Here is a 27,251-nt window from a genome sequence, read left to right as displayed (position 1 = left end):
AATGTTTACCATCCTCTGAGCCCACACATCTGCCCCTCTGGTGAGCACAGCCCCTCCCAATAGATTGTCATCCCATAACCGAAGTATCAAAACAAAAGTGCCTCTGAGAATTCCTTAAGGAACTCCCAAGAGTTGGAGCATGCTGATGTCCACTCAGAGGTCAGCTGCACAGTGCATGTGACAGTGGGCCCTGTCCCAGCATCCTCTGAGTAGGCGATCCACTCTAATTCTAATGTCTGAGATTCCAAGGAAAGTGAGGAGGTATCACTCCCACCAAAGCCCTGAGCTATATAAAGGCAAAGGACTCACACATAAGGAAAAAGACAGTCTTATAGACACTTGGAGAAATTTTATTATACTCATTAATTAACAAAGAGTAAATAAGAAATTAAAAGAAAAGCAAGAGCAGAGTAGGCTCCGCCGGAAGTGCTGCTGTGTAAGCGACGGGGCCGTGTCTCCAGGCAGGTCCGGGTGCAGTTACCCTAGAAACGCGGGAAATCTGGCGCAGATGCGATTACAACACGCACAGTTCTTTTTCCTAGCGAGCTGTGAGCTTGTCAGTGCCCTCTGGCGTGACACCTTAGAAGTAGTTGAGGCCACCGCGGCTCAGCGGGAAACTCCGAAATTTAATGGCACTGGTTTGGGGAATGGCCAAGGTCAGGCGGTGCAGTCTCGGGGCTGTATACGTGTCCCAGCATCACGGCCGACACTGCAGTCGGATGCAGTGTCCCAGGACACCAGACAGACCAAGGAGGTTCAGCCTGCCAAGGAGCAGCCACCTGAATTCGCTCCACAGTCAAGCCCCGACCTCCCCACGGAGGGAACTGCGTCACCGCCCGGGCCCCGCAGAGCCGGCAGGGACCCCAGACTCTCTAAAGACTTCAGACTCGGATTCAGACTTGGACAGTGAAACAGATTCAGATAGTTCAAGCGCCTCCTCATTCTTATCATCTTCCTCCACTGCTGTCAGCTGGAGAAGATGATTGACAAACTGAGAGGGAAAATAAGAATTTTCCTCTTAAAACTGAAGATGAGTTACTCTTAATGAACTACCTTCTCTTGAAAAACTCGTTATTATTCTGCCCGAATATACTGATTTAAAGCCCCTTGGGATGGTTTCAAGTATTATTGAGCAATTAGTAATAATTCCCTGTATGATTAACCTACCTCCAGTTAATGGAACTGTAATTATTATTATTTTTTTGAGACTATAATTTTTAAAAGCAATCGACAGGCAGCAGGAAAGATATTTGAGATATTTGAACCTGTTGCACATCCATTTATGTGTCATGGTTTAATTCTTCAAAGCACATTGAGAGTAAAGGTATGAAAATAAAGGACACTATGTATTTTGGTCCGTCAGTGAAAGACTTCACTCAGTACATAGTCACAGAAATGCCCAGAGTGTCTCAATCGCATTCCTCAGTCCCTGCGATGTCAGTGAATCATTTGCAGAGAGCAAGTGTGACCTGGAAGAATGTACTCATTCTCTCAGTCTCATGTAGGTCAGGCCCATCCAAGGTCAAGGCTGAAATGGGCAAATCCTCGGGGGAGGGATGTGAGTGCCATGTTATGGGAAAAGGCCTGGAGAACTGGCACTTTGGCCTTCACCTTGAAAGTATCAAGGGAGAGAGGCCTGGGGCAGAAAAAGCAAGGGAGACCCTGACCAACCCTGAAAGCCTGATTGGAATCAGCCTCTGTCAGAGTCTCTATCTGAGAAACTTATCTGCAAAGGCTGGACTGTATGCTGAAACCATGAGGCCAGGATCCTGCTCTCTGTTTACCTTCACCAAATAATCAGACCCACCATTCACCAGGTGCCATTTCACTCCGAACGTTATGTACTTTATTTCAATAAATAATTTACTCTAATCCTCAGAGGAGAGTCTTTCCTCATTTTAAATTTGAGAGACAGAAGCTCAACAATAGGAGAACACCTGTCAAGGGTCATTTGGTTGTGTGGCCAAATCCTACAGGAGCCAGGTGCACCCCAAGCTTAGCTGAGCTCTAAACAGAGGGCATCGGATTGGGAGCACCAGCAATAGGAGTGCTATTATATTAGAAATCATATTAGAGTGCTATTATATTAGAAATCATATTAGAACTTCTACTATTAAAAAGGGAACTATCTTAACATGTTGCTTGAATTTCTTTTTATAATCTGTATAATGTCTGTACATATTTATTAGCTGCACATTGAAAATATATTCTGAAAGGAGTAGATGATCCAAAGAGTTCATTGCTCTGCTTGTGTTTCTCCAGGGTTCCCAGCACCATTTCTTTTTTTTTTTTTTAAGATTTTATTTATTTATTTGTCAGAGAGGGAGAGAGAGAGAGAGAGAGAGCAAGCACAGGCAGACAGAGTGGCAGGCAGAGGCAGAGGGAGAAGCAGGCTTCCTGCCAAGCAAGGAGCCCGATGTGTGACTCGATCCCAGGACACTGGGATCATGACCTGAGCTGAAGGCAGCCGCTTAACCAACTGAGCCACCCAGGCGTCCCCCCAGGACAATTTCTTGAAGGGACTATCCTTTTCATTGGGTGTTCTTGGCTTCTTACCTATTATTGGTTGACCACATGTGTTGGGATTTAATTCTGGGCTCTCTATTCTGTTTTATTGGTGCATATGTTGCTTTTTGTGCCATTACCACATTGTATTCTGTTACTATGCCTTTGGAGTATGGTTTGAAATAAGGAAATGTGCTACCTCCAGCTTTGCTCTCTTTTTGCAGGATTGCTTTGGCTATTTGGAGTCTCCTATGCTTCCACACAAATTTCAGAATGATTTCTTCTATTTCTATAAGGAACGCCTTTGGTATTTTGATTGAGATCACATTGACTCTGTAATGGCTTTGTGTAATATGGTCATTTCAACAGTATTAATTCTTCAAATCATAAACATGGGATGTGTTTCCATTTGTTTGTGTCTTCAACTTCTTTCAGGAAAGTCTTATAGTTTTCATTGTACAGGACCTTCACTGCCCTGGTTTCTTATATTCCTATTTTGTTGCTTTTGATGCTATTTTCTTTTTCTGATGCTTCAGAGTTAGTGTAAAAGGATGCCACTGATTTTTGTAAGTCAATTTGTAATATGTCACTTTATTGAATCATTGATTACTTTCAACAGATTTTTTTATTAACTCTGCAGATTTTTCTGCATGTAAGATGATATTTGCAAAGAGTGACATTTTCACTTCTTCCTTCCTGGTGTGGAAGGCTGTTATTTCTTTCTCTTGCCTAATTGCTCTAGCTAGGACTTCCACTACTATATTGAATAGAGGTGGGGAGAGTGTCCTCCCTTGTTATGTTCCTGTTCTTAGAGGAAATGCTTTCAATTCTTCTTCATTGAGTGGGATGTTTGCTGTGGGGTTCCTGTAGGTGGCCTTTATTATGTAGAGGTATGCTCCTCCTATACCCAATCTGTTAAGAGTTTTTGTCATAAAGGAATGGTATATTTTGTCTAATTTCTCTGGGCAACTTTTGAGATGATCATGTGATTTTTATCTTTCATTTTCTTGATGTACTAAATTACACTTATTGATCTTTGTAGGTTCAACTACCCTTGCATCCCACAGATAAATCCCATTTAGCCATGGTGTCTAATTTGTTTAATGTGTGAACTCAGTTTGATAATGTTTTGCTGAGAATTTTTCCATCCGTATTCATCAAGGATACTGGTTTATTGCTTTTTTGTTGTGGTGGTATCCTTTTCCGGTTTGCTATCAAAATAATACTGCCTTTGTAGAATGAATTTGAAATTGTTGCCTCTTCCTTAACATTCTGGAAGATTTTGAGGAGTACTGATATTAGTTTTCCACTGCATGCTCATTAGAATTCACTAGTGAAGCCATTTGACCACAAGGTTTTCTTTTGGGAGTTTTTTGATTGCTTACTCCATCTCTTGAGTTACAAGTTTTAAGTGTTAGGCCCCCCTTGAGCTTCACTGGACCCAACCCTTGTGCAGAATTCAGGGACCACCAGGACAAACCCCTGGCTTTTCCTCATTCTTTGGTACCCTCATTCAGGTTAGAAAGAGGCTCTGTGGGCAGAGTAGAGTCTCTCCTGACCCAGGGGAAGGGAGAAAAGGAACAGTGATGGGGCAGAGCCAAGAAGAGGGAGGTTGATGAGGCTCCTCACTGCAGATGCTGACTTTGGAATGAGTCCTCCACAGCAGGATCACACAGCAAGCCATAGGGGTTGCTCAGCATGTGGAAGCATTCCAGGCCCAGTGTTTCCATGTGCAACAACTCCTCCAGCCCCAACCCCGACCCCAGCCAGGTTGCTGACCCCACAAAGCCAGGCACTCCAGCCAGAGCTGCCACAATCTCCTTACAATAACCTGGGGAGGACTCTCCTGGGAGGATGATGTTGGGCCCTGAGCCATGGCAGGAACAGAGGGTCAAGTTCTGGTGGTTGAGGGCATGGGGGTCCTGTAGGCCACTAATTGACCCTTGTCCCCAAAAAATAAAGGCTCCTCAGAAAAGCTGGGGAATCCAACATCAGGCTGGTTGATGGGCTTCCATGCTAAACCATTCTTGCTGCTGAGACAGAGTGTGTGCGTGCTAGGGGACAAACAAGTCCTAGCAGCAGTCATCAAAGAGCACGCTGTGAGGAAACAGGTTTCCCAGGCTGAAGTCCCTCACTGGCTGATGGTAAAATTCTTGCTCATGCCCATTGAGTATGAGCATATATGTGGGTATAGTGTCCCACAGTGTGGTGGGCTGCCCAGGGGCTGCCCACCTGAAGGTTACTTTGGGCAGGCCTGAGAGGACATCGCTGGATGCTATAGAGGCTTTGGGGTAGGTGGCTGGGTGGGCAGAACCAAATTTGGGGGGCTGCATGGGTATGGAGGCAGCCTCTGGTCAGTGTACAATTTGCTGGTATCCAGGAGGACACCCTGAGTGATGCAGAACAAGGCGCAAGACATTGTTGTCAAAAACTTTTTAAGCAGCTGCTCTTGGGTGTCAGCTGGGCCTTTGGGCAAGCTCAGGAGGCTGAGGGGCACATGGTGGTGGCGGGAAGGGATTCCAGGGGAAGAAGCTGGGTAAGGGGGGTACCCAGCACAGGAGAGGAAGCAGAGGGGCAGGAATTGGAGGATGAGAGAGCCAGAGCGAAGGGTGGCCCAGGGAGGCGGCTAACAGTGAGGGGTGGCTATCAGAGCCTTGAACATGGGGATGGGGACTGCACCAGGAAGCCTAGGGGTTGGGATTGCTCAGGGAAGACCACTGGATGGGTAGCTGAGCAGGGAGTAAAGTCCTGCCTCATCATAGCCCAAACTTGGTCCAGGCACTGTCTCCCACTGATCCTGAGGTGGATCATGCTGTGTCTTGATTTGGAGGTACTGATGCCCTCACTCAGGCTGGGGTAGGCTGTCTCCTCAGGGCCCTGGGGGGTGGGAAGTGCCAGGGAAAGTGCAGGTTGGTGAGATCAGGTAGGGAACTTCCTGTGTTCATGGCTGGTGGAAGCGCAGGCACATTGGCAGGCTGGTCAGGGAGCACATGGTGCTCTGATTAACATCAGATAAGAGTTAATTGCAGGGAGTTCACAGGACTAAGATAGGAAGAACATAAGGACAGCTTCCAAGCATGGCATGGCTTCAACAAATCTTTGTCCTCTAACAAGTTCTCTTCAATAACAGGGACTTTGGAGTCCACTTTACCATTCAGAAAACCCCAGTGGTGTCTGAGCAGGATGCTAGGAGGGGCGGGGCCTGGATAAATGTCCTGAGGGCTGGGGTTCCTCACACTGGTGTGAAGGCAGAGCCAGTACTTGTCCTATTCAATCAGATGGTAGCAGAAAGACCTGCCCCTTCTCTGCAGGGACATTGTCCCAGGGCACATCCTCCACCAGCTGGGCTCTGGGGGAAGAGACAAATAGGCAGGACCACAGGGAGAGCTGTCTTTCTGGTAGGGATAGCAGTGGAGTACGGATGCCATTTTTCTGGAATCTCACTGTAACTGTTCCAAAGCTCCTGGTGCCCAGGGCTACACAATGAATACAGAGGCAAGTTGAGGGGGCTCTTGGAACTCAGCCAGGTCAGAGCTCATCTGGTTATCAGTGGGCAGAGAACGGCCATAAGGAGAGCTCCTTGTGTATGCCAGTCACAATGTGTTCCTCAACCCCAGGATCTCTGGTGTCTGTGCCTCCCCTACAAGCCTGTCTTCCTGCCCTTCAGCCTCCACCTGTGCCTCTCAGATGACTAGACTGGTCTGTACAGGTTGTCTACATCTTCCTAAGTCAGTCTTGGTCAGTTGTGTGTTTCTAGGAATGTACCCATTTCCTTTAGATATATAATTTGTTGGTATGCAATTATTCATAGTCTTTCATGATTCTACATATTCCTGTCCTGTCCATTGTAATAACCCTCTTTTATTTCTTCTTTTTTTATTATATTAGTCACCATACATTACTATGTCTCTTTTTTTCTTAGATCAGCTAACTTTTTGCCAGTTTGTGTTCATCATCTTCTAGAACCAGCTTTTAGTTTCATTGATCCTTTCTATTGTTTTTCTAGCCTCTGTTTCATTTACTTCTGCTCTGATTTTTATTATTTCTTCCCTTTTGTTAACTTTGGGCTTAATTTGTTCCTCCTTTTCTAGTTCATTGAAGTATAAAGGTAGATTATTTGACATCTTTCTAATTTTTTGCTGCTCTAAACTTCTTCTCAGAACTGCTTTTACTGCAACCCACAAAATTTGATATATTGTATTTTCATTTTCACTTGTTTGAGACCATTATTTCATTTCCCTTTTGATTTCCTCTTTGACCTATTGATTGTGTTACCAAACTCGGACTAGTTGAGCACCCAATGCCCAGTAAGCCAATGTCTGAGACATGGGTTTTGAGGCAAAGAAAGCTTCCTTATCACAAGGAAAGCCCAGTGAGAAGGCTGGCTATCATTCCCAAAGCTGCATTGCCCTCTGGAGGAAAAGGGACAGCCACTACTTGTTTGGGGAAGGAGGTAAATGTTACGAGGAGGATGAGATGTTTCTGGAAACCTTGAGAGGGTGTGCTTTCAAACAATCTGGAGCTCTATATTGTTCCGGAAAATAAGACACCCCATTCAGGACCTGGAATGATGAAGTATGTCAGATAATTTTGAGACAAATGTTTCTTTCCACTCCCCATTAGGGTTCTATAATCAGTGGGTAAACAGGGAGTAGGGGTAAAAAGCAAAGTAAGTGATTAATCACGCATGAGGTTAAGAGATGCAAAAACGTCCTCAGTAGGGAATAAAACGTGACGTGCAGCTAAGGTAATAATGCAACTAATACAATATAGTTCTGCATATGCTTTCAAGACTAGTCCAAGAACCAGGTGTTTGGCCTCAGTTGTTTAAAATTAGAATTAGAATCTTGCTGATTCTGCATCTGGATGATAAATCCACTGTGGACCGTCAGGTATTGAGGTCCCTGCTATTATTGGATTATTGTCTATCTCTCCCTTAAGATCTGTATTTGTTTAATGTATTTCAATACTCAGGTATTGAGGGCACATGTATTTACAACTGTTATATCTTCTTTTGGGCTTGAAGTCTATCTTGTCTGATATGCACATGGCTACACCTTCTTTCTTTTTGGTACCATTTGCTTGGGTTATCCACATCCGTTCCTTCACTATAAACCTACGTTTGCCTTACAGCTAAAATGACCCTTCTGAAAGCATCACATACTTGGGTCTATGTTTTTAATTTATCAAGGCACTCTCTGTCATTTGATTGGTAAATTCAACCCGCTTACGTTTAAGTGATTATTGATACGTAAGGACTTACTATTGTCATTTTATCTTTTCTTTTCTGGTTGTTTTGTATCTTTATTATTTCTTCTTCTTTGTGTTTCTGTCTACTTTTATCACTTGCTGGTTTTCCATGATGATTCCCTCAGTTTGCCCTTTTTTAAGGTTCTCTCTGCTCTAGATACTGTTTTGTCTTACCATGAGGTTTGTATAAAATGTCTCATAGATTAAATGGTGCTTTTCCTGCTGTTGGCAACTTTTCTTCATTTGCCTACATGGCTGTTCTCATTTTCCTCCTCCCGTTTTACATTTTTGCTGTCACAAACTCTTTTCCTGGCATGGGTTTTGTTACCAATTGTAGTAGCTCTAGTTATTTTTAATAACTTTAACCATTGCTGTTATCATTAAGTGTTTAATACCCTATTCTAAAATAAGGTTACAGTTTCTGACTCTGCCAGCTTACTCAGAGTCTCTGTACCTTCATCTTTTCATTACAGTATTAAAGTTCCGCTCAATATGTCTTGGAGGCAGGACTAGTGGTGGGTAATTCCCTCAAGTGTTCTTTGTCTGGGGAAGTCTTTATTTCTCCTTCATGTCTGAAAGATAAATCCTGGATACAGATTTCTTGTCTGGCAATATTTATTTGTCAATGCTATGAGTATGTCATTCCACTCTCTCCTGGCCTGCAGAGTTTCTGCTGAGAAATCTGCTTATGATCTCTCCTATGGGAGCTCATTTTTATGTTACTTTCTTTTATACTTTCAAGATTCCTTCTTTATCTTTGACATTTGACAGTGTCATCAGAAAGTGTCTTGGAGATGGTATTTTTGTATTGAGATAATAAGGTTATATATTAACTTCACAGACTACTATATCCACTTCTTTCCCCAGGATTGGGAAGTTCTCAGTCAATACTTTTGTAATAACAACTCAGCCCCTCTTCTCCTTCTCTTCTCCTTTTGGTATACCCACTATTCTTAACTGGCTCTCCTAATGGAGACTGGTAGCTCTTGCAGGATTTCTTCATTTTTTAAGCTTTTTTTCCTTTTAAGTAATCTCTACATGCAACATAGAGCTCCAGGTCACAACCCAAAGATCAAGAGTCAGATGTTCCACTAACTGAAGCAGCCAGGCACCCCAGGGTTTCTTCACGTTGAAAAAAAAATAATAAACCTTAGTTCTCTTCACTTCCACCTGAATCATCTCTAGATTCCACCTTTCAGATCATGTATTCTCCCTTCCACCTGATCTGCTCTATTTCCAATGTTTCTAATGCATTCTTCATCTCATTTACTGAGTTCAGCTCCAGAATTTCTGTTTGTTACTTTTTTAGAAATTCGGTCTCTTGGGTAAAGTACTCCTTCTATCCATTTATTTTATTACTGAGTTCATTGAATTTCCTGATTCTCTTGTATCTTGTTGAATTCTGTTCTGACAGTTATTTTGAATTCTCTATTACTTAGATCACAATCTTCTGTCAATGTAGGGTTGGTGGCTGGAGAACTGTCATTTTCTTTTAGCAAAACCATATTACCATGATTTTTCATGCTCTTTAAAGAGATTTTCCTTAGCCGAATACTTTGAAGTAGCCAACACCTTTTGTAGGTAAAAATTTGTTAACTTTGATTCTAACAGTTCATGGGTGGGAGGTTAGAGGCCCTTCTTTAGTATTACAGCAGGTGGCAGAAGAGAACAAGTTTCTGGTTTCTCTTACCAGAGTAGCCCTGGTAGCTGTATAGACCAGGCTTAAAGAAAAAAAAAAAAAAAAGTAGGAGGCTAGCCCTCTGGAGGGGCCAGTATGTACTAAGCCCTTGGGCTTTGGGTGTGCCCCACACTCCAGGCGGAAGATCCTCAAGTTCAGGAGTCCCAGGGACCTGGGAGATCTTTTGCTGAACTCTCAGGGCAGACAGTGCATAAAGTGTTTCTTCTTCTCTGCCTCCCTCCCTTGCCTTTTCCTTCCCCCAACTGTCCCTTCCTGGTCACAGATATCCTACCTCAGAGGACCCTGCGCTGTGGCTTCATAACTAGGGGGTCCTCCAGCCACGGCCCACAGACCCAAGTAGCCTTTCACTCACTCCTTTCCAACCCCAGCTCCTCGGCCACAGGAGTCACAGGTGAGCATTACCACCACTGTAGAAGCCAGGATAGCAGGCCCCACCAACCTGCCTGGGCTCTGGTCTCCATGAGGCCCAATACACACTTCTTCAGATGTAAACATGGATGGATCTCTTTGGCATCTGGTGTGCTGTTGCAGAGGAAACTTTGTTGGGTTTTGGAATCCTACTAGTTGTAAACAGAAAGGGGAAGACAAATGGAAGGACTCATTCTGCCATGATGCTGACCTCACTCCTCCTAAAAATGTGTTCGGTTTTTTTTTAAGATTTTATTTATTCATTTGACACAGAGAGAGAGATCACAAGTAGGCAGAGAGGCAGGCAGAGAGAGAGATAGAGGAGGAAGCAGGCTCCCCACTGAGCAGAGAGCCCGAAGCGGGGCTTGATCCCAAGACCCTGAGACCATGACTTGAGCCGAAGGCAGAGGCTTTAACCCACTGAGCCACCCAGGCGCCCCCCAAGAATGTGGTTTTAACCATTCTTTCTGGAATTACATGGGCAACTGGTGCACTTGTTTCAAAAGATTTCCTCTTTTTTGTTTGGATAATTCGTATCACATCCATATCTTCCTTTCCTCTCCATTTCAAAGGAAATATACCCATAGCCCATCTAAAAGGAATCCAGTGTCATAAAGCCACAAGCCATATGGAAGGAGGAGATGAACATGTCAGATAATATATTAACATGTAGAGCATTTAAAATATATGCACAGATCCCAAAGAGTATATTTATGGCTTTATTGGTTTGTTGTTGTTGTTGTTGTTGTGGTTGTTGCTGTTGTTGTTGTTTGGTAAATCTGAAAATTCTTCCACTACCCTTTCCTATATATTATGAGAAGTGCAGTGCCCTGTTCCAACATACAGTTCAGTTTAGATGTTTGTATCAGCCAGTGTCCAGTCAGGAGGCAGAAGCCACATCAGTCATTTTAACAGGGAAAATCTGATAGAAAGAATTATTAAGAAAGAGGTATTTAATTATGAAAGAGATAAAAGAAAGCTCTATGGAAACCAGAAGTAGAAGATACAGTAAGCAGACATTACCTCTAGAACTGAGATAGAGCATCCAAAAAACGGAATACATTTGAAAGAATAAGACTGACATTCTGTTTATTGGACCAGGTGGGACCAGAGTCCCCAGGAAGGAAAGAAATTCACCAACATGCTGCAGACCAAGCCTGTTGGGCAGGAAAACCCTCACTAGAGAACTGGCAAGATTCCCTGGGAGGCAGCCCTCTAGAACACAACCAGCTACAATGCCATACTCATTCACCCAAAGGCAAGAGAAGCTAAGTCTTCTCCAGGCCACTGTCAACAGCATTATAAGATCAAGGGGGAAATGACACCAAAACTAGAACACCTAGGTGGCTCACTCAGTTAAATGTCTTCCTTCAGCTCAGGTCATGATCCCAGGGTCCTGGGATCAAGTCCTGCTTCGGGTTCTCTGCTCCACAGGGAGTCTGCTTCTCTCTCTGCCTGCCACTCTCCCTGCTTGTGCTCACTCAATCTCTCTCTGACAAATACATAAATAAAATGTTTTTTTTAAAAACACAAAAAGAGTCTTTCTTGCCTCCGGGCCGTGCGTCAAGCCAACATTGAGGCATCCTCGTGATTCGACCAGACATGCCCACCCTCGCGACATCAAGGTGGCGTACTGGCGACAGGCTGGACTCAGCTACATCCGGTGCTCCCAGATCTGTGCAAAAGCAATGAGAGATGCACTGAAGGCCGAGTTCAAAGCAAATGCTGAGAAGACTTCTGGCAGCACTGCAAATATTGTGAATCTGAAAAAAGACTAATCTACCCTGGCTAAAGCTTGAAATGCTACATTTTCCAAGGTGAAGATGTGTGGATCCATGTAACGACAGATTGAAAACGATCTCCCGGGGCGCCTGGGTGGTTCAGTGGGTTAAAGGCTCTGCCTTTGACTGGGGTCATGATCCCAGGGTCCTGGGATCGAGCCCCTCATTGGGCTCTGCTCAGAGGGGAGCCTGCTTCCCCCTCTCTCTCTGCCTGCCTCTCTGCCTGCTTGTGGTCTCTGTCTGTCAAATAAATTAAGAAAAAAGAAATCTAAGAAAAAAAGAAAGAAAGAATAAGATCTCCCTGAATGAAAAGAAATCCTGTCTTGTTCTCAATTGACAATGCCAATGAATTAAAATATGGTTCCAAAACAAAACAAAAACAAAAAAAAAAAAACCCAAAAGAAAAAAGCTTTTACTCCTGCTACATCTTGCTGTATTCCCTCTGGTGCCCTGTAGAAATTCAATGTCTGCATAGACAAAATCTGACTTGCATACGCCTCCCTGAATGAGTCTAATTGAAAAACAAAGGAGGAATGCCCAGAACATTAGGCCTCCATTGAAATTTCTTGGCTGAAAGTGGCCACATTCTTACTGCGCCTCAAGGCTCTCATCTAGGGAGTAAATGTTTAAATTTCAAGGAGAAACAGGCACATGTGGTGCTCATGTACTTCATGAGCTCCTAGCCTCCTTGTTCTTACTACACGCTGCCCCACATATTATTGTCCTGCCCATTAAGGCTACACTTTCTTCCTTGCTTTGTGCTTGTGCTTGGTGTATTGATATGATCCCAATGAAACTGGAGACAAAGCTTGGCTGGAGGACCTCTGCCACTAGAGTGTCTGGTCCCCAGGCCTCTCCTTTCTCCTATTAAGGTGTCTGGAGGAGTCTTTTCATTCACCATCTCAGGGTTTGCTGGCCAAACCCAACAGTGCACTAACTGACAAAGACTGTGCCAAATGTGCCACATGGCAAAAATGAAACATTTATGACATCCGGTATCAACAAGTAGGGCACATACAGGGTAGATTTGAATCAAAAGACAATGAATCAGTAATGGGCAGTTTTCACACTTTTAGTTCCTCAACTTCCACATACACCATTTACTCACATTGGAACTTCCATATAACAACACAACTCCACATTTTCACCCATCTACAGGGCTACACTTAAACAAGTGAAAAAGTTCTCACTCTTTCCCCAAAATGGAATAAACAGGCAGTCCCAGGCATTGAATCAGTTATATTTATTCCTTAAGTCCAGCCACACTCATTTGACTAATCTGTTACCTAGAGATTATATTTGAAATATTACCAGGGACAACTTGCATAAAATCACACTGGTAAGAAGGGAGAAGGAAAATAGATAATTAATAAAAAGGACACATCTACATGACAAGAAAGAAATATGCAACCTGACTCCAGTCCTTTTCCTATTTTTGGTCACAGGCAGGAGTTGAGATCTGTGACCTCCTTCTTCCACCTCCAATTCCGTGTCTTCCTCATCTCTCCCAGAACCACAACAGGTCAGTGTTCTAGTACAGGAGCCAACAAACCTTTCTTCATTAAGGTCTGAGTCCTCAACAGTCTGGCTTCCTTGTGTTTCCTGTGGGTTCCATCCACCTTTACAACTGGACTAGAAGTACTGAGAAGCCGTGCATAGATTCTGGAACTGTGCTCATGGTCAAAGCTTTCTGCAATTCATCCAGGGTCTGAAAACACTCATCTTCATTTACCTCTTTATTCTGGTAGCAGTTCTGTTCTCTCCAACTGCTGTTGACTCACAAGGAAACCCAAACTCTCATTTCCCATTCCCTGAATTAATGCATCACCAGTGTTTAAGAAATAACAGATATTTACTAAGGTTCATTAAGATAAGTATGTCTCATCCATTCCAGAATAGGAAGCACATACAATAGAATATTATACTCCAATCTTCTTCAAGTCCATTAGCCATAGATTTCTTCAGAAATGTTCATATGGACAATGTTTTTTAGTCACACATTTCCTAAAATAGAGCGATAACCCACCCATAGCTTCTGGGCTCATCTGCACAACTCAAACTGTATAAAATAAACACCATTTAATTCTTCAGAATAATTCAGACATCTTATTTCACATCAAAACAATACAAAGACTCCATGAAATAATGTTCATGATCAAAAGAAACATGACTTCAAATAGTAAAATTCAGCCAACCCCTTACAGCTGAAAAAGTCAATTTATCTTCTAATACCTGAGCATAAGGCATGAACCGCCTATTCTCATAACCACACCCCAGCAATCTACAGCCAGAAGAGAAGGGCAAGACACCAGGTTATTCAGGACTAACTTCAGAGGTTATTTACTCCTGGGAGTCTGCAGCTCCAGGAGGAGCCACCATGAGGAATCTGGGACAGTGTTGGAGCATTATGGGGACATAGCTTCAGGACCAGAGGGAAGTAATGGGGATTCAGTCCTTGGGAGAGCACCAGCAACACCACAGCCTGAGCTGAACCCCTGACCTGAGAGGCTCACAGGCTCCTCTGAAGAACAAGGAGGGTTGTTAACGGGAACAGGAGTCTGCAGAGGCCCAGCCACCCCAGAGCAGGTGGTCAGGGACACATCTCCTGACCTCAACCTGAAGTACGGAAACAGAGTCCCAGAGGAGGAAGCAAAAGGGAAGGAGAAAATGTGGGAACCGTCAGTCATGTTGTAGAATGAGACATCCCCTTCCTTCAGGTCCAGGAAAAGCCCTACCCTCTGGGGAATTGGCACAAGGAGTTCTGAATTATCAGGGAGGGAATAGAATGTATATCCATACACCCCCACAGCCCAGATCCCCTTTTCTGGGGATTCCTGGTACCAGCCTTTCCTCTCCACATCTCTCCTACAGACCCCCAGGGCCCACTTACTTCTTTCTGCATTCCTTATCTCCACCTCCCAGTAACAGCACCCTGATGTGATGCCTTCATGACCCAAGACGCTATAGAACCCAACTTCTGTGTATTTGGTCGAGTCCTTCAAGGTCTCGATAACTAGTCTTATCATCAGAGACATCAAGGCTGGAATGGGAAGACTCTGGATCCAGACTGACAGACACTGCAGAGACAGTTGCCAATCATTCAAGGACTTGCCTTACCACATAACAAGGCACACAACCACCACCCCACCCCCAGACACCTAGCTGCATGCAGGGAGGACCAAAGCTCCTGAGATGAGAGCCTTCTGGCTCAAGCACACAGCCCTCCAACCAGAAGAAGTAAGCATAAGACTAATCTGGGTGTTAGACATGTCACAGGGCTCTTGAGGGCCCGACTGGACTCCAACACTAAATAATATCCATTTATATCCAGTATCAGTCACACCCAGTAATCCCAGCTACATGATGTTCACCGCCCCATCCCACCCCACTACCACTGATGATGCCAGCATCTGTATCACCCCAGCAAGCTGAAGAAGATGTCAGCAGCCATGGAATAGCAGTAGGAGCACCCAAACGACTGAAGTAACTCACAGGCCTGGAACTTCTCCTTCCGCCAATCTACAAGAAAACCACATTGCACAAATGTGAACAACAAATCAGAGACTTGAGGAGACTGTACAGACCAGTGTTAGTACCTATCTCTGAAATACACTGAACCAAGACTTATAGGGAAAAATGTTTTGGAAGCTTTCACCTGATAAATTTATTTTTCACACACATTAATTCTCTCTCTCTCTCTCTCTCTCTTTTTCTCTCTCTCTCACACACACACGCACACTCTCTCTATCATACACCCATAGCCGTCATGTTACAATATTCCCATGAAACCCAAGCCATAAAGCTTAACACCACTGAGGGGCTGGTTACTGACCTAAAAAGAAGGCTCTTTGCACAGATTTCATTATCAAAAGAGGCTTTCTCAATTTCTAGCCACACATCCATCCTGAAAGCTAAGTTTTCTTGAGAAAGAACCGAGGAGATCAAAATTTCTGAGGCCTCCGTTTACTTATAAAGAACTGGCTGAACTGAACTTGCAGATTGATTCAAAGCCATGGTAGACGCAATAGAACTTGGTGGAGCTGCACTTGGAGGATGACTCTCAGCCGTGGGTGAGGAGAGTTCAGGACATGGCACCAGAGAAATCTTGGCCCATCAAGAGGTAATGGAGAAGATTCAAGGAAGGAGAGAGAGAAGTTCAAAGCAAGAAAGACATACATCTAGTGAAAGAAAGTAATGAATTTGCTTCCCTATATCAGGAAAAACATCCCTGCTTCTCTCTATAATCACCTAGAGAGATCAAAAGCAGCAGGAGACATCACACGTGATCTGCCCCCAAGTATGGCTGTGTCCTATCCCCAGAAACTGTGAATATGTTTTGGCAGAGAGGACTTTACAGATGTGAGTAAGATTAAGGAACTGGAGATACGAATGCAGCAGGGGTGGAATAACAATTTCTCCAAAAACCTAGATGGAACCTCAAACCCAATTATTCTAAGGACCACATCAAGCTGCCCTCTATAAAGTGAGGTCCTGAAATGAGCAAGAGAAGAATAAAGGAACCCCGTCCCTCAGTGACACAAAGCATAAACTCCTCCAAACTTCATACTCCCTTTTGGGAAGAAGAAAAGTCAACTGATCACAGCAAATGTATATCTGCCATTAGGCCCTGAAAAGTCCGCGTGGTAAAGCTGTTACCTCCAACAGGACAGAGACTCCAGAACAAAATTAGAACGATTATAAAATAAGAACAGGACACTTTCTCTAATATTTGCCTACAGCATGGGACCCCTATTCTTCAACCCTAGGATCACACTCCTCCCCCGGCTACTTTGGAAGAGTGAAATGGCCTCATTATGTGAAGCAAACCCAGTTAGAGAATTAATTCAAAACACATTAAAATAAATATAAGTCTTTTCAGAAATCTCTCAAACATGTATCAAGGAGTTTATTACTTTTTGCACACCCAATAACTGGCATGTCCTCTGTGTACTTCTGACTCTAACCACCATGGCTGTCATTTATGGTCTCTCTCCTACCCAAAGCCACCCAAAGTGTCTGTTCTACTCTCAGACACCCAAAGTGTCTCTGAGAGGAATCACAGGCTCTCTACTTTCTTTCTCATCTTCTCCAACCACCTTTTCTTTCCCTGATTTACTCCCAGATTTTCTCTGGTAAACAATTTTCACTCCTCTGAGCTTCTCCTATTGCAATCCTTACACATTGCCCCTAATAAATCTAACCAGTACTGAGCCCATCAGGTAAATCCAGAATTCTCCTAAAAGGAGAGATAATGGTTGTGAACAATTATAAGTTGCTGTCCTTTAAAAAATCAATTTCTTAATGCTGTAATACAAACACGTACATAAGATTTTGTATATAATGGTCAGAATCTCACAAACCTACTACCAGAACTCCCTACACATCCTGGAGGCTCTGGATCTGAGAATCAGAACAGCTGACCTAAAGAAAACTACTTCCAAAACAACCATGGAGGTTTAGAGGAAGATACCTGGCTTGGACAAGGAGTCAGAGCATGCAGAAGCAAAATGAAGACCATCATTCCAGAGAAACAGGAAAAAAAAAAAAAAAAAAAAACCAGGAAAACCAAAGCAAGATCCAAAAAAGAGGTAGGAATTTCAGGATAAAATGTATTCAGAAACAAGGATCCCTTAAGGAAGACCTGAGTCCTAAGCAGGCAAGCTTGATTTCTGAAATCTTCCAGAGACAGCAAATTCTGAAGTACACCATCAATGCCATGGTCCAGCTACCCTTACAAATGACCACTCTGTTGTCACTGTACCAACAAAACTATTAGTGAACAAGGTACGTTCAGAGCGTGTTGCTAATTCTAACAGCAACCTACAGTAGAGGATGTGTCAGAATAGAGGCAGATCTGTGTTCCCAAGGACAGTCCCTGCAGTCTTCAGAAGGACACAACAAACATAACAAGGAGATCAGGGACACCAACCCCATCCTGTTGTGAAGTCCAATGACAGATAAGGTGGCACAGTGGAGGCTGGGAAGGTAAAGCCACAGGAAACTGAGTCACTTACCTACATACAGTTTTGCCTTCTTCAAGGCTGAAAGGGAGGGTTGTTAACGGGAACAGGGAACAGACACCCTGGTGAGACATGAGCCAGAACAAGTCTGCATAGTATTTATCTACTGGCACTTGCCTCCTCTCTGTGCTACAGGAGACACTATAACAGAGTAAGGAGAGAGGTTCGAGAGGAGATACCCTCCTGACATGGGCAGACAATAGGATGTTCTGGGAAATTCCTTGGACCACAGGTCAGAGAGCCGGCATTACAGGCTGAGTTCCATGCCTGCCAATTGCTGCTGTGTGACCTTTGCCAAGTTAGTGTCCTGAGTCTTAAAAACCACAACATTAAAATAAAAACTCTGAGAAACAAACGGAGGATTTTGGAGGGGAGAGGGTGGGAGGTTGGGTGAGCCTGGTGGTGGGTATTTTGGAGGGCACGTATTACATGGAACACTGGGTTTGCTGTATAAACAATGAATTCTGGAACACTGAAAAGAAATTTTAAAAAAAAGATACATGTGGTTGAATAGTAAAACCATCAAAATAACAGTTAAATTAAAAATCAAAAGCACTTTTAACTATTCAACTTCTATTCTCCTACAGACAAGTAGACTCAAGAGTCAACCAAGAAAAACAATTTTAACCAGAAGAGACAAAATTTTAAAAAATAAACAAATAAATTCAGCAGAGTCCAAAGAGACAAATGAAAATAACACAGAATTGAACGACTGATTCTGACATTAAGAATCTCTAAGGTGGGGCGCCTGGGTGGCTCAGTGGATTAAAGCCTCTGCCTTCGGCTCAGGTCATGATCCCAGAGTCCTGGGATCGAGCCCCGCATCGGGCTCTCTGCTCAGCAGGGAGCCTGCTTTCTCCTCTCTCTCCCTCTGCCTGCCTCTCTGCCTACTTGTAATCTCTGTCTGTCAAATAAATAAATAAAAATCTTAAAAAAAAATAAAAAAAGTTTTAAAAAAAAAAAAAAAAAAAAAAGAATCTCTAAGGTGGGGGCGCCTGGGTGGCTCAGTGGGTTAAAGCCTCTGCCTTCGGCTTACGTCATAATCCCAGGGTCCTGGGATCAAACCCCGAGTCAGGCTCTCTGCTCGGCATGGAACCTGCTTCCCTTCCTCTCTCTCTGCCTGTCTCTCTACCTACTTGTGATCTCTATCTGTCAAATAAATAAATCTTTAAAAAAAAAATCTCTAAGGTGAAAAAACTCAAGTTATTCATTCAATTTTATGCACACAAGCATTGCAAGGCCAGTTATCTATATGCATTTGATTTTCTGAACAATAGAAGAGATACAACTTCTGCAGAAACACTGAACCCATAAGAGTCAGGTAGATCTCCTGGGGCCAGTGGAGAAGAATTTTAATCTCTAAAGAAATTTCATGTTTAAAAAGTTGGTAGCAGTGTGGGAGGTACTCAGCATAAATACAGTCAACATCTAAATTTGTTTCTTCTTTTTTTTAAGGGGTGCAGGGGGGATTCAACAATAAGTCAACATGTGCATTTCAAATAAATTTTTAATAAAAAATAGTATTCCTTCAAAGAAAGATACACTGTGTCCAACCATTCTTGATTACCAAAAGAAAATGCATAATACTAACAAATTTCATCCACAGAATTTTTCTGAAATGAATTCCAATATCAATCGCATCCCAAAATTAAGAAATTTTCACATGAAAAAAAAACATGTAAAATTTTTATTCCATCTGCTTTCAATTGTTTTAAAGTTCAAAAATTATACAATGTATGAAAATGTTCTAGGGAATAACGTATACATTATTACATGAATGTAAGAAATCATTATTACATCCAATGATTTCCAGGAAAGAGAGATATGCGAAATAACACAAAAGGGGAGATGAATTAAGGACCAGGATGTTAGGTGAGCTCTAGGGTAGAAGTGGCCAAACGTTCTCAGAAAACATATCACTGGATCACTGACAGCTTATCCCACGACATTCCCACCCAAGCTCTGCCCAGTCCTCTACCCAACACTTTGTGATCAGTACCTCCAGGAACTGGAGAGAAAAGACTCTCCCACGATGGTGTTATGTGGAGGGATCACACTCCTAAATTTAATGACCCCATTTATTTATATAGTTTCTCTAAAATGTAACAGAGTATTCAGGTTGACTGAGAACCAGTTGCATTGAAGACTAAATTCCTACAAAGGAGGCGGGTAGATCAAACCAAGATGCACCACAGACTCCAGTGACTACCATCATTCCAGGTTTCAAAGCACCATGTGTGAAACAATAGCCCAGATGGAGAAAGCCCATAGAGCAAGTTTTGCCTCCCACCAGTTTCCACCTCCGCACCAGGGATGGGTCCACATGTCTCTGCATGAAACGGAGAGGGAAAGCTATGGCTTAGGGGGCAAGAGACCCAAGGACATCCAGTCACTCACCAGCCAGGTAAACAGATTTCCTCCAATCTGAAAGGCAACATAGGAAACAAGTGAGCTATGAACCAGAATGTCTCCTACAAATGTGACACAGAAACTTCTGGGGAAAGGACACAACGTACCAAGATCTGCTTGGAGTTCATCTGAAAAAAAGTGAAAAATACAGTTAAACTCCCATCACTAAGAGCAGAAAAGACTGCACCTGGAAAACCCGCAAGAGCATCTATATGTCTCCTAGAAGATCTAACTCCAGACCCCTCAAGCCTCCACAGCCCTACCTGTCCTCTCTGGTCCTCCTCAGCCCCTGCTCCTGGCCAGGGTCCTTACTGTCCGCTTCTCCTCTCCACCAGCTTCCACACTTCTCTGCCTTGACCCTGCCCTGCCTTACCTCTAGCCTTCAGTGCCTCCTCCTTTATCTGCTGGTCCTCCTCCTTGTCTCTGTGCAGTTTCTCCCATTCCTGTGTCTCCTGGAGCTTTGCAGTATGTTCTCTCATGATGTAGAGGGCAGCCCCAAGGAGTGGGAGCATCAGCACAGTCAGGATCACCATGAAAACCGGCTTCCAGGGAGAACTCCGAGGGAAGAAGGGTTCTGTGCCCAGCCAGACATCCCATCAGGGCACTGCTCTGACAGCCCAGCCCAGCACACACAGGGACCCCCAACCAGATAATCCCACCCTTCTAGGAGTGGGAAGTAGTACTGACCTGGGATGAAAATGGCCATTGCCTTCTCCTGGCCCAGGATGGGGTTGAGGACTGAGCAGGTCACATTCCCTGAAGAGCTGTCCCTCACCACAAGAGTGGCCTCTATAGTGAATAGCCCTGCAGCATCTTGGACCTGGGTCTCAGAGAACATCAGGAACTTCTTTCCACTGAGAGCTCTCCACTGCACTTGGGGCTTTGGGAACCACCCTGAGGCCATGCACACAACTCGGACCCCGTCCTCTTCTGGCCCTGTGATGTGCACTTGAGGGGCAGAGCCCACACCTAAAGAGAGAAGATGGAGAATACAAGGAGGCCATCCAGAGCCCATGGATTCCAGCAGAACCTTCCTGTACACAATACCATCCGCAGCACTGCATTTTGGGGGCTCCTTGGGGGAGTGGTCCTTACAAGGATTAATGTAAGGGTTCCTGCCATGGAGAACAGAAAGAAGGATCATGGGGACCTGTGGCAGGCCCAGAGAGCAGGCTCTTCTCCCCAACCATGAGGGTGGGAATTCCATCACCCAGAGGGATAGAAGGAGGAATTTCATTCCATGATCCATCCTTCTCTGCTCTTCTCAACTCACACACTCTCCAGGGCATCTGCGGGCACACCCACTGCCACTCGGTCTTCACTTCCACCAACTACATACCTCCTCAGCTCGCTCCCTAATATCCACATCTCTGGTTTAGCTGTGCCAGGATTCCTCACAGATGCTTCAGACTCAAATCCTGAACTACTTCATGTTTGGCCCCATCTGTGAGAGGATAATGATGAAAATATCCCCAACCTTTCAGACTTCTTTACATCCAGCCAGCCCTCTGCCACCTATTGTTAATGCTTTCACACTCTGCTTCTGGGCTCCATCCTGTGACTTGAATCAACCACTGAGAGTTCAGGGAATGTGACTCTAGCAGAGGTTGGAAACTGCTTCCGCCATTGCCCTGTCCTCTGCCACAGGACAGACATCTTCAGGCTAGCGCAGCCTTTCCAGCTGAAGCTGTCCTAGATCAACCAATAGCCACCTGGACAACACCAGCTGAGCAAACCCAGCCAAGGTCCACTGTCAGGACAAAATATATTAAAATAAGAGGCTTATTGTCCCTGTTGAAAATAGGGAAAGAGAGCCCCTTCCAAGCCTTTTCTTATAGCATATACTTTAGGAAACTTGTGGTTCTGGGTGTTTTCTCTCCTCTTTGAAATGTATATAAGTACTTTAAAAAAAATAATAATTAGGCCTTTTGCCAGCTCTGTGATCCAAGAATGTGTTTCTCAAGGACCTGGGAGCCCTCGCTTTGAACTGCTCTCACCAAGCAAGACAGCAGCCCTCTCTCCCCCTTCTCTGCCAGGGTAGGAGCCTAACCTAGGTGGGCACCACGATCCACGTGTAAAATCACCGCCTGTCATCATGATGGGAGAATTGGTTAAAAAAAAAAAAAAAAAAAAAAAAACACCAATTTAACTTTTATTTGTCTGGGAAACGCTTCATCTTTCCTTCTATTCTGAATGATCCCCTTGCTGGATTCTTGGCTGCAGATTTTTTTTTTCCTTTTAGCACATTGAAATGTGCATTTCTAAGGAGGTGGTAAGAAGCTATACTGATGTCCCCAATAGTCACTCTATTCTGGCCTGCAGAGTTTCTGTTGAAAATTCCACTGAGTATATGTAAAAGTGTTGAATCACTATGTTGCACATTTGAAATGAATATAACACTCTATGTTAACTACACTGGAATTATTTTTTTTTATTTTTAGGGTAGGAGAATTTGGTTTTCCTTAGAATAAAGCCAATTAGCTAACTTACATGCTCACCCAATTTCCAAGAAAATATAAGATGCCCATCTAGACAAATAGCGCTGGCAAGTCCACCTACTTGAGGGCTCATAACTGTTGATCCTGAGAACGTGTATGGAATGAGTTCTGTCTGCATATGGAAAAGATGAGATTTCTTCTGTCTTTGCATTTCTTGATAGAATCTCTGTGATGCACAGTACATTGTAGTTAATGCTAATTTAATAATAAAAAGGACCTTTCTTCCACTATCTTAGAGACAAGATTCTGAGTTGGAAGATTATGTTTTTAATTATATTTCCCCTACATGACTGTAGATTTATGAGTAAGACCTAATAAGATTAGCCAAACACAGCCCAGATGAGCAGAACTCCCTGAATGCCAGATTAAATACATGTTTGGTGTTACGGGCCACTGAGATTTTTATGTCTGTGTTAAACAGCATTATGGCAGCAACCTGCAGCTTACACATAAAATCCATATATAGACCACTAAACAACAAATTTAAAAAAAAAGACCTATGAGCACCTGAAGTCCCTTCTCTCCATGCCTCCAAACTCTCCTTGTCCTCAAATCTCCTCACTCAGCTGGGTCTACTTTCCAAAACTCTCCGATGCTGGAGTGTTCCCTTCCCACCACACTGCCCCTACATGAATGCAGGGGTCCATCCTCTCCACCCCATAACTACATCCAGGCCTCCAGTCTTGCTCACCTTCCATACACCTTCCATTACAGCTGCCAAAGCAAACCTGCCCTCACACACCTCGCTCCACTGCTCTGTTGAAAATTCCCTCAGCCCTGTATCTAAACGGCATAAGAGCACATGAAGCCTTTGATGGTCTGATATTACCACTCCCACTACCCCACAAACAAAACTCCTATCTACTTCCTCCCCAGTCCCACCATCAGCACCCATCAGAGAGTACACACTCCAGGCCCAAAACAATTCTGTCGATTGCTCAGAACCACAATCACCATGCTGTGTATGCCCCACACAGATCCATCAACCAGAAGGCCATTTCAGAACACTGTCTGCTTCACTCAAATATCTGCTCAAGTGTGTATTACTCATGGGCTTCTCCTGATAAATCCCGTCTCTGTGCACCTGGACCAGGAACACCTCTATATTCCGGAGAGTCACCTCTCACCACCCTCCCATTCACCTACACACCAATCATGTGGCCTCTCTCTCTGCCCAGAGTCACCAGCCACACTCCTCCCTCAGGTGTCTCACATGGATGTTCTTCTGCTTGGAAATCTCATCTCTAAAATATTTATTTGGCTAAGTCTCTACTCATTACCATCTAACGTTGTCTATAACCTATCTATTTGGCTATTTATTGTCTGTATCATATAAACTCTACAGGGCAGGGACCTTTATTTGTTACACTGAGATATCCAGGTGCAGAGAACAATAGCTATCACGTACCAGGAGTACTATATATTTAAACTGAATAAACGAAGAGTGAAAGACCCTCCTTTCTCTCTTGTATAAATTGAGGGCTATTAACTTAGACCCTGAGGTGGTTCCGAACTCCAATACTGCCGGTCTCTAAATATCGATCAGCACCCACCTGCCACCTTCAGTTCCAAACCGGCCTCTTCATGGAAGATTCCCATTCTGAAGAAGCAGGTATACAGCCCATTGTCAAAAGCCTGGACATTGTGGATGCGCACAGCAGCCTCCCCCTGGGTGAGGAAATCCTTCACCAGTGAGGTTCGCCCTCTGTACTGAGCCAACTGCTCTTCTGTCTGCTCCCGCTGGTTTTGATAGATGAACACTGCTTCTGAGAACTTGGAGCAGAACCACCACAGCTCCATATTCTCCACATCCATGGCCGGGGACACAAGACATGGCAGCGTGATGTCCGCACCCAGCACTGCCACAATGGGTTCGGAGGGGCCAATCACCATAAACTCCTCTGTGGACACAAACATAGAAGTGAGAAAGCTGGAGAGATGCAGGACAGGGAAGGGAACATGCTGTCAGGAGGCAGGCCTTGACTGAGGGACTCAGCTGTGACAATTCCTAATATGACAACTTTATCCTACAACAATTTTGAAACACAGAAATGGTGTCAAAGAGTCTCCTCAGCAGCCTGTGCTCCTGACTCCAGGCCCTTCCATGAAGGACTCTCTAACTTAGTAGGTCCAACCTTCCACAGGCATCACAATCACCAGGAAGGCCTGTGAAACACAGACTTCTGGGCTCTATCCCCAGACCTCCTGGTTAAGTAGGTCTGGAGTGGGTCCAAGAATGTGCATTTCTAAGGAGGTGGTAAGAAGCTATACTGATGTCCCAGTGACCACACTCTGAGAACCACAGCTCTAACCTGCCTCCTCTTAGGACAGGACTGAAAACTCACCAAAGAGCACTACTGTGCCCTAGTGGTAACATCCTACTCATTGCACCACACCTAGGACTTTCCTACACCCACTCTTAAAGTTATTGTTTTTGCCCACGTCTTTGTCTTCTACTGAATTATATGTGTGCTAGAAACTAGACCTCACAGCTACTTCCATTAAAACCTGCCTTCACTCCACTGCTCACAGAACCCAAATTACTACCTGTTACCAAAGAGGGTTCATCCCACTGCCCCTAGCCCCTTGCAGGCCTTGGTCTTCTGAGACCTGGTAGATATGTCACAGCAGGACACTTCTGCAGGACAAACCCCACCAGACAACCAAACACTGACTTCTCAGCTCCTGTGCTACTTAAATTTGGCTGAGTCACTATCTGTCTCACCTGGGAGATGACAATTACTAGTCTTCCTGTGACATCCTCCCTCCAGTCAATGTCTGTGAACCTTTAAACCTGTAACAAAAACCATGTCCCTCCTCTACCAAAGCCCTTCAATGATTCTGCAGTTGCCCAAGTGATCCCGAGCGCATTAAGGAAGACCCTCCCTGTTCTCTGATCCCCAACTCCTGCTTCTCTCCCCCTCATTCACTCTGCTCTGGCCAACACTCACCTCCTCTGCTCCTGAACACCCAGGCTCACTGCGAGCTTTGTCTGGCTGCTCCTCACTGTGGAGAACCTCTTTCCATGGGATCCAGACAGGCTCCTCCCACCTCCTCCATGTCTTTGTTCCCATCTCACTGCATACAGTGACCACCTTATGGAGCACTGCTGCCTGCCCACTTGCCATCCTGCAGCCCTGACTGGCCCACCTGCTCTACGTCCTTGTCCCATGCTCTCCACTCCTCTAACAGACATAGACTGTACGGAGTATTTCGTATTCGCTGTCCCTGCCAGAATGTAAGCTCTGTAAAGATAGAGACTGGCTGCTTTGTACACAGAGTAGCACCTAACATGTACTCAGTACCCTATAAATATTTGTGAAATATAAGTACCAGTAAAGCCAGGAAAGAAAAAATAAAGAGACAATTATTTTCATACTTTTCATAGTGAAATTCACATTTTTTAATTTATAAGACATAAACTCATTAGAGAACTGTTGTGCTCCCCTGCCCTTACATTGTAGTTCTGGGATTCTTCTTATGTGTTTAATTTCAAATAGCAGTTGAGGCATCTCCAGAATCTGTGTAGAGCCAGAGCCTCCACCAATAGCCATGTGTCCTGATGGAGACAGCAGCAGAGCTCTGGGGGCTCTCACCCACCCCAGGGAGACACAGGGAGGGGGAGGGGACACACTCATCTGCAGAGCCCCCAGCAGGCAGATGGAAGAGAAGAAGCAGGGAGGGGAGATGGGAGAGCAAAGAGCCCCAGCAGCAATCCTCCATTTCCTCTGAGCTGGGGAGACACAGGACAAGAGGCAGGTGACACATCCAGAGAGGAGGCAGGGCCAGCCCACAGCTCTGGGCGTCAAAGCAGACAGCAGGGCTCAGGGCTGGCAACAGTCCCCAGCAGGAGCACAGCCTTTCCTACTGCTCAGTATGCTGATGGGTGGGGGCCCCACAAACCTGATGCCAAGAAAACCCTCCTAACCCTTTGGAAACTTTCCCAGCCTGCTCTGCCCACAGGACCAGACCTTTCCCACCTCAGCACAGAGGCTTCCTCCAAGTCTGCATGAGTCACGGGACACCACAGATGTCCGGGGACAAAAGGCGTAGACTCAGAGCCCTGTCCCATGAAGGACACACCAGTTCCTGTGTGCTGCTGCTGCCCCCTAATTATGACCAGAGAATGACTGAGAAGCATGACAGTCAGACTGCGTCCTCCTGAAGGACACTGTGGCTCCCACCACAGGCACGTTGTTCTGGGATCCTTTGATAGGTGAGTTCACCCTGATTTGAGCTTCTGCCTCCTGCAGCCCTTTTCTACTCAGGGCCAAGGACGTGGACTTGCTCATAGCTGAAGCCAGACAATTCCCCATAAACGGCTAATCCTCATCTTTTCTATCTTTGAGGAGTTTCTGCCTCAGGATAAAGGATCCCAGCAGAGCAGTGGGAAGCACAGGATAAAATGAGACCTGGTCAAAAAGAAGGGCTTCAAACCACTGACCCTGAGAGGGGAGAGGGGCAGCCAGTGGTCCTGGGAAGGACAGATTCTGGGGCTGACTGCTAAGGTCTCCTCCACACTCAGCCACCTGCTGTGGGAATCACCTGAGGCAAGTTTCTTGACCTCGTCTGCCCCAGGTCCTATATACAATATGGAGAGAGTAGTAAGACCTCAAACCACGGTATAAGAAGTATCCTATGATTTTATGTATGGAGAGTCAATGCACATTAGAACAGTGCC

At 44.7% G+C, this 27,251-nt stretch overlaps 1 protein-coding gene and 2 pseudogenes across 1 annotated transcript; 1 reads left to right on the top strand and 2 right to left on the bottom strand.

Moving 5' to 3' along the window:
• The first annotated feature begins 508 nt into the window (after positions 1–508).
• LOC116862391 lies at positions 509–1,797 on the top strand (annotated as a pseudogene).
• A 2,333-nt stretch (positions 1,798–4,130) lies between these two features.
• LOC116862414 lies at positions 4,131–6,092 on the bottom strand (annotated as a pseudogene).
• Positions 6,093–14,000: 7,908 nt separating this feature from the next.
• Positions 14,001–26,546, bottom strand: LOC116862412 (butyrophilin-like protein 1). The gene is given in 10 exon segments (XM_032849692.1): positions 14,001–14,651; positions 14,653–14,720; positions 15,136–15,162; positions 17,658–17,684; positions 20,061–20,087; positions 20,180–20,200; positions 20,446–20,646; positions 20,760–21,041; positions 24,124–24,471; positions 26,209–26,546. Coding segments are annotated over 10 exon segments (1,734 nt in total). The 5' UTR covers positions 26,339–26,546; the 3' UTR covers positions 14,001–14,048.
• Between the last annotated feature and the right edge of the window lie 705 nt (positions 26,547–27,251).

Source organism: Lontra canadensis, unplaced genomic scaffold (assembly GCF_010015895.1).
Source record: "Lontra canadensis isolate GAN:19392208 unplaced genomic scaffold, GSC_riverotter_1.0 scaffold240, whole genome shotgun sequence".
In the NCBI taxonomy this organism is placed as follows: Eukaryota; Metazoa; Chordata; class Mammalia; order Carnivora; family Mustelidae; genus Lontra; species Lontra canadensis.
This window is presented reverse-complemented; position numbering and strand designations above follow the sequence as displayed.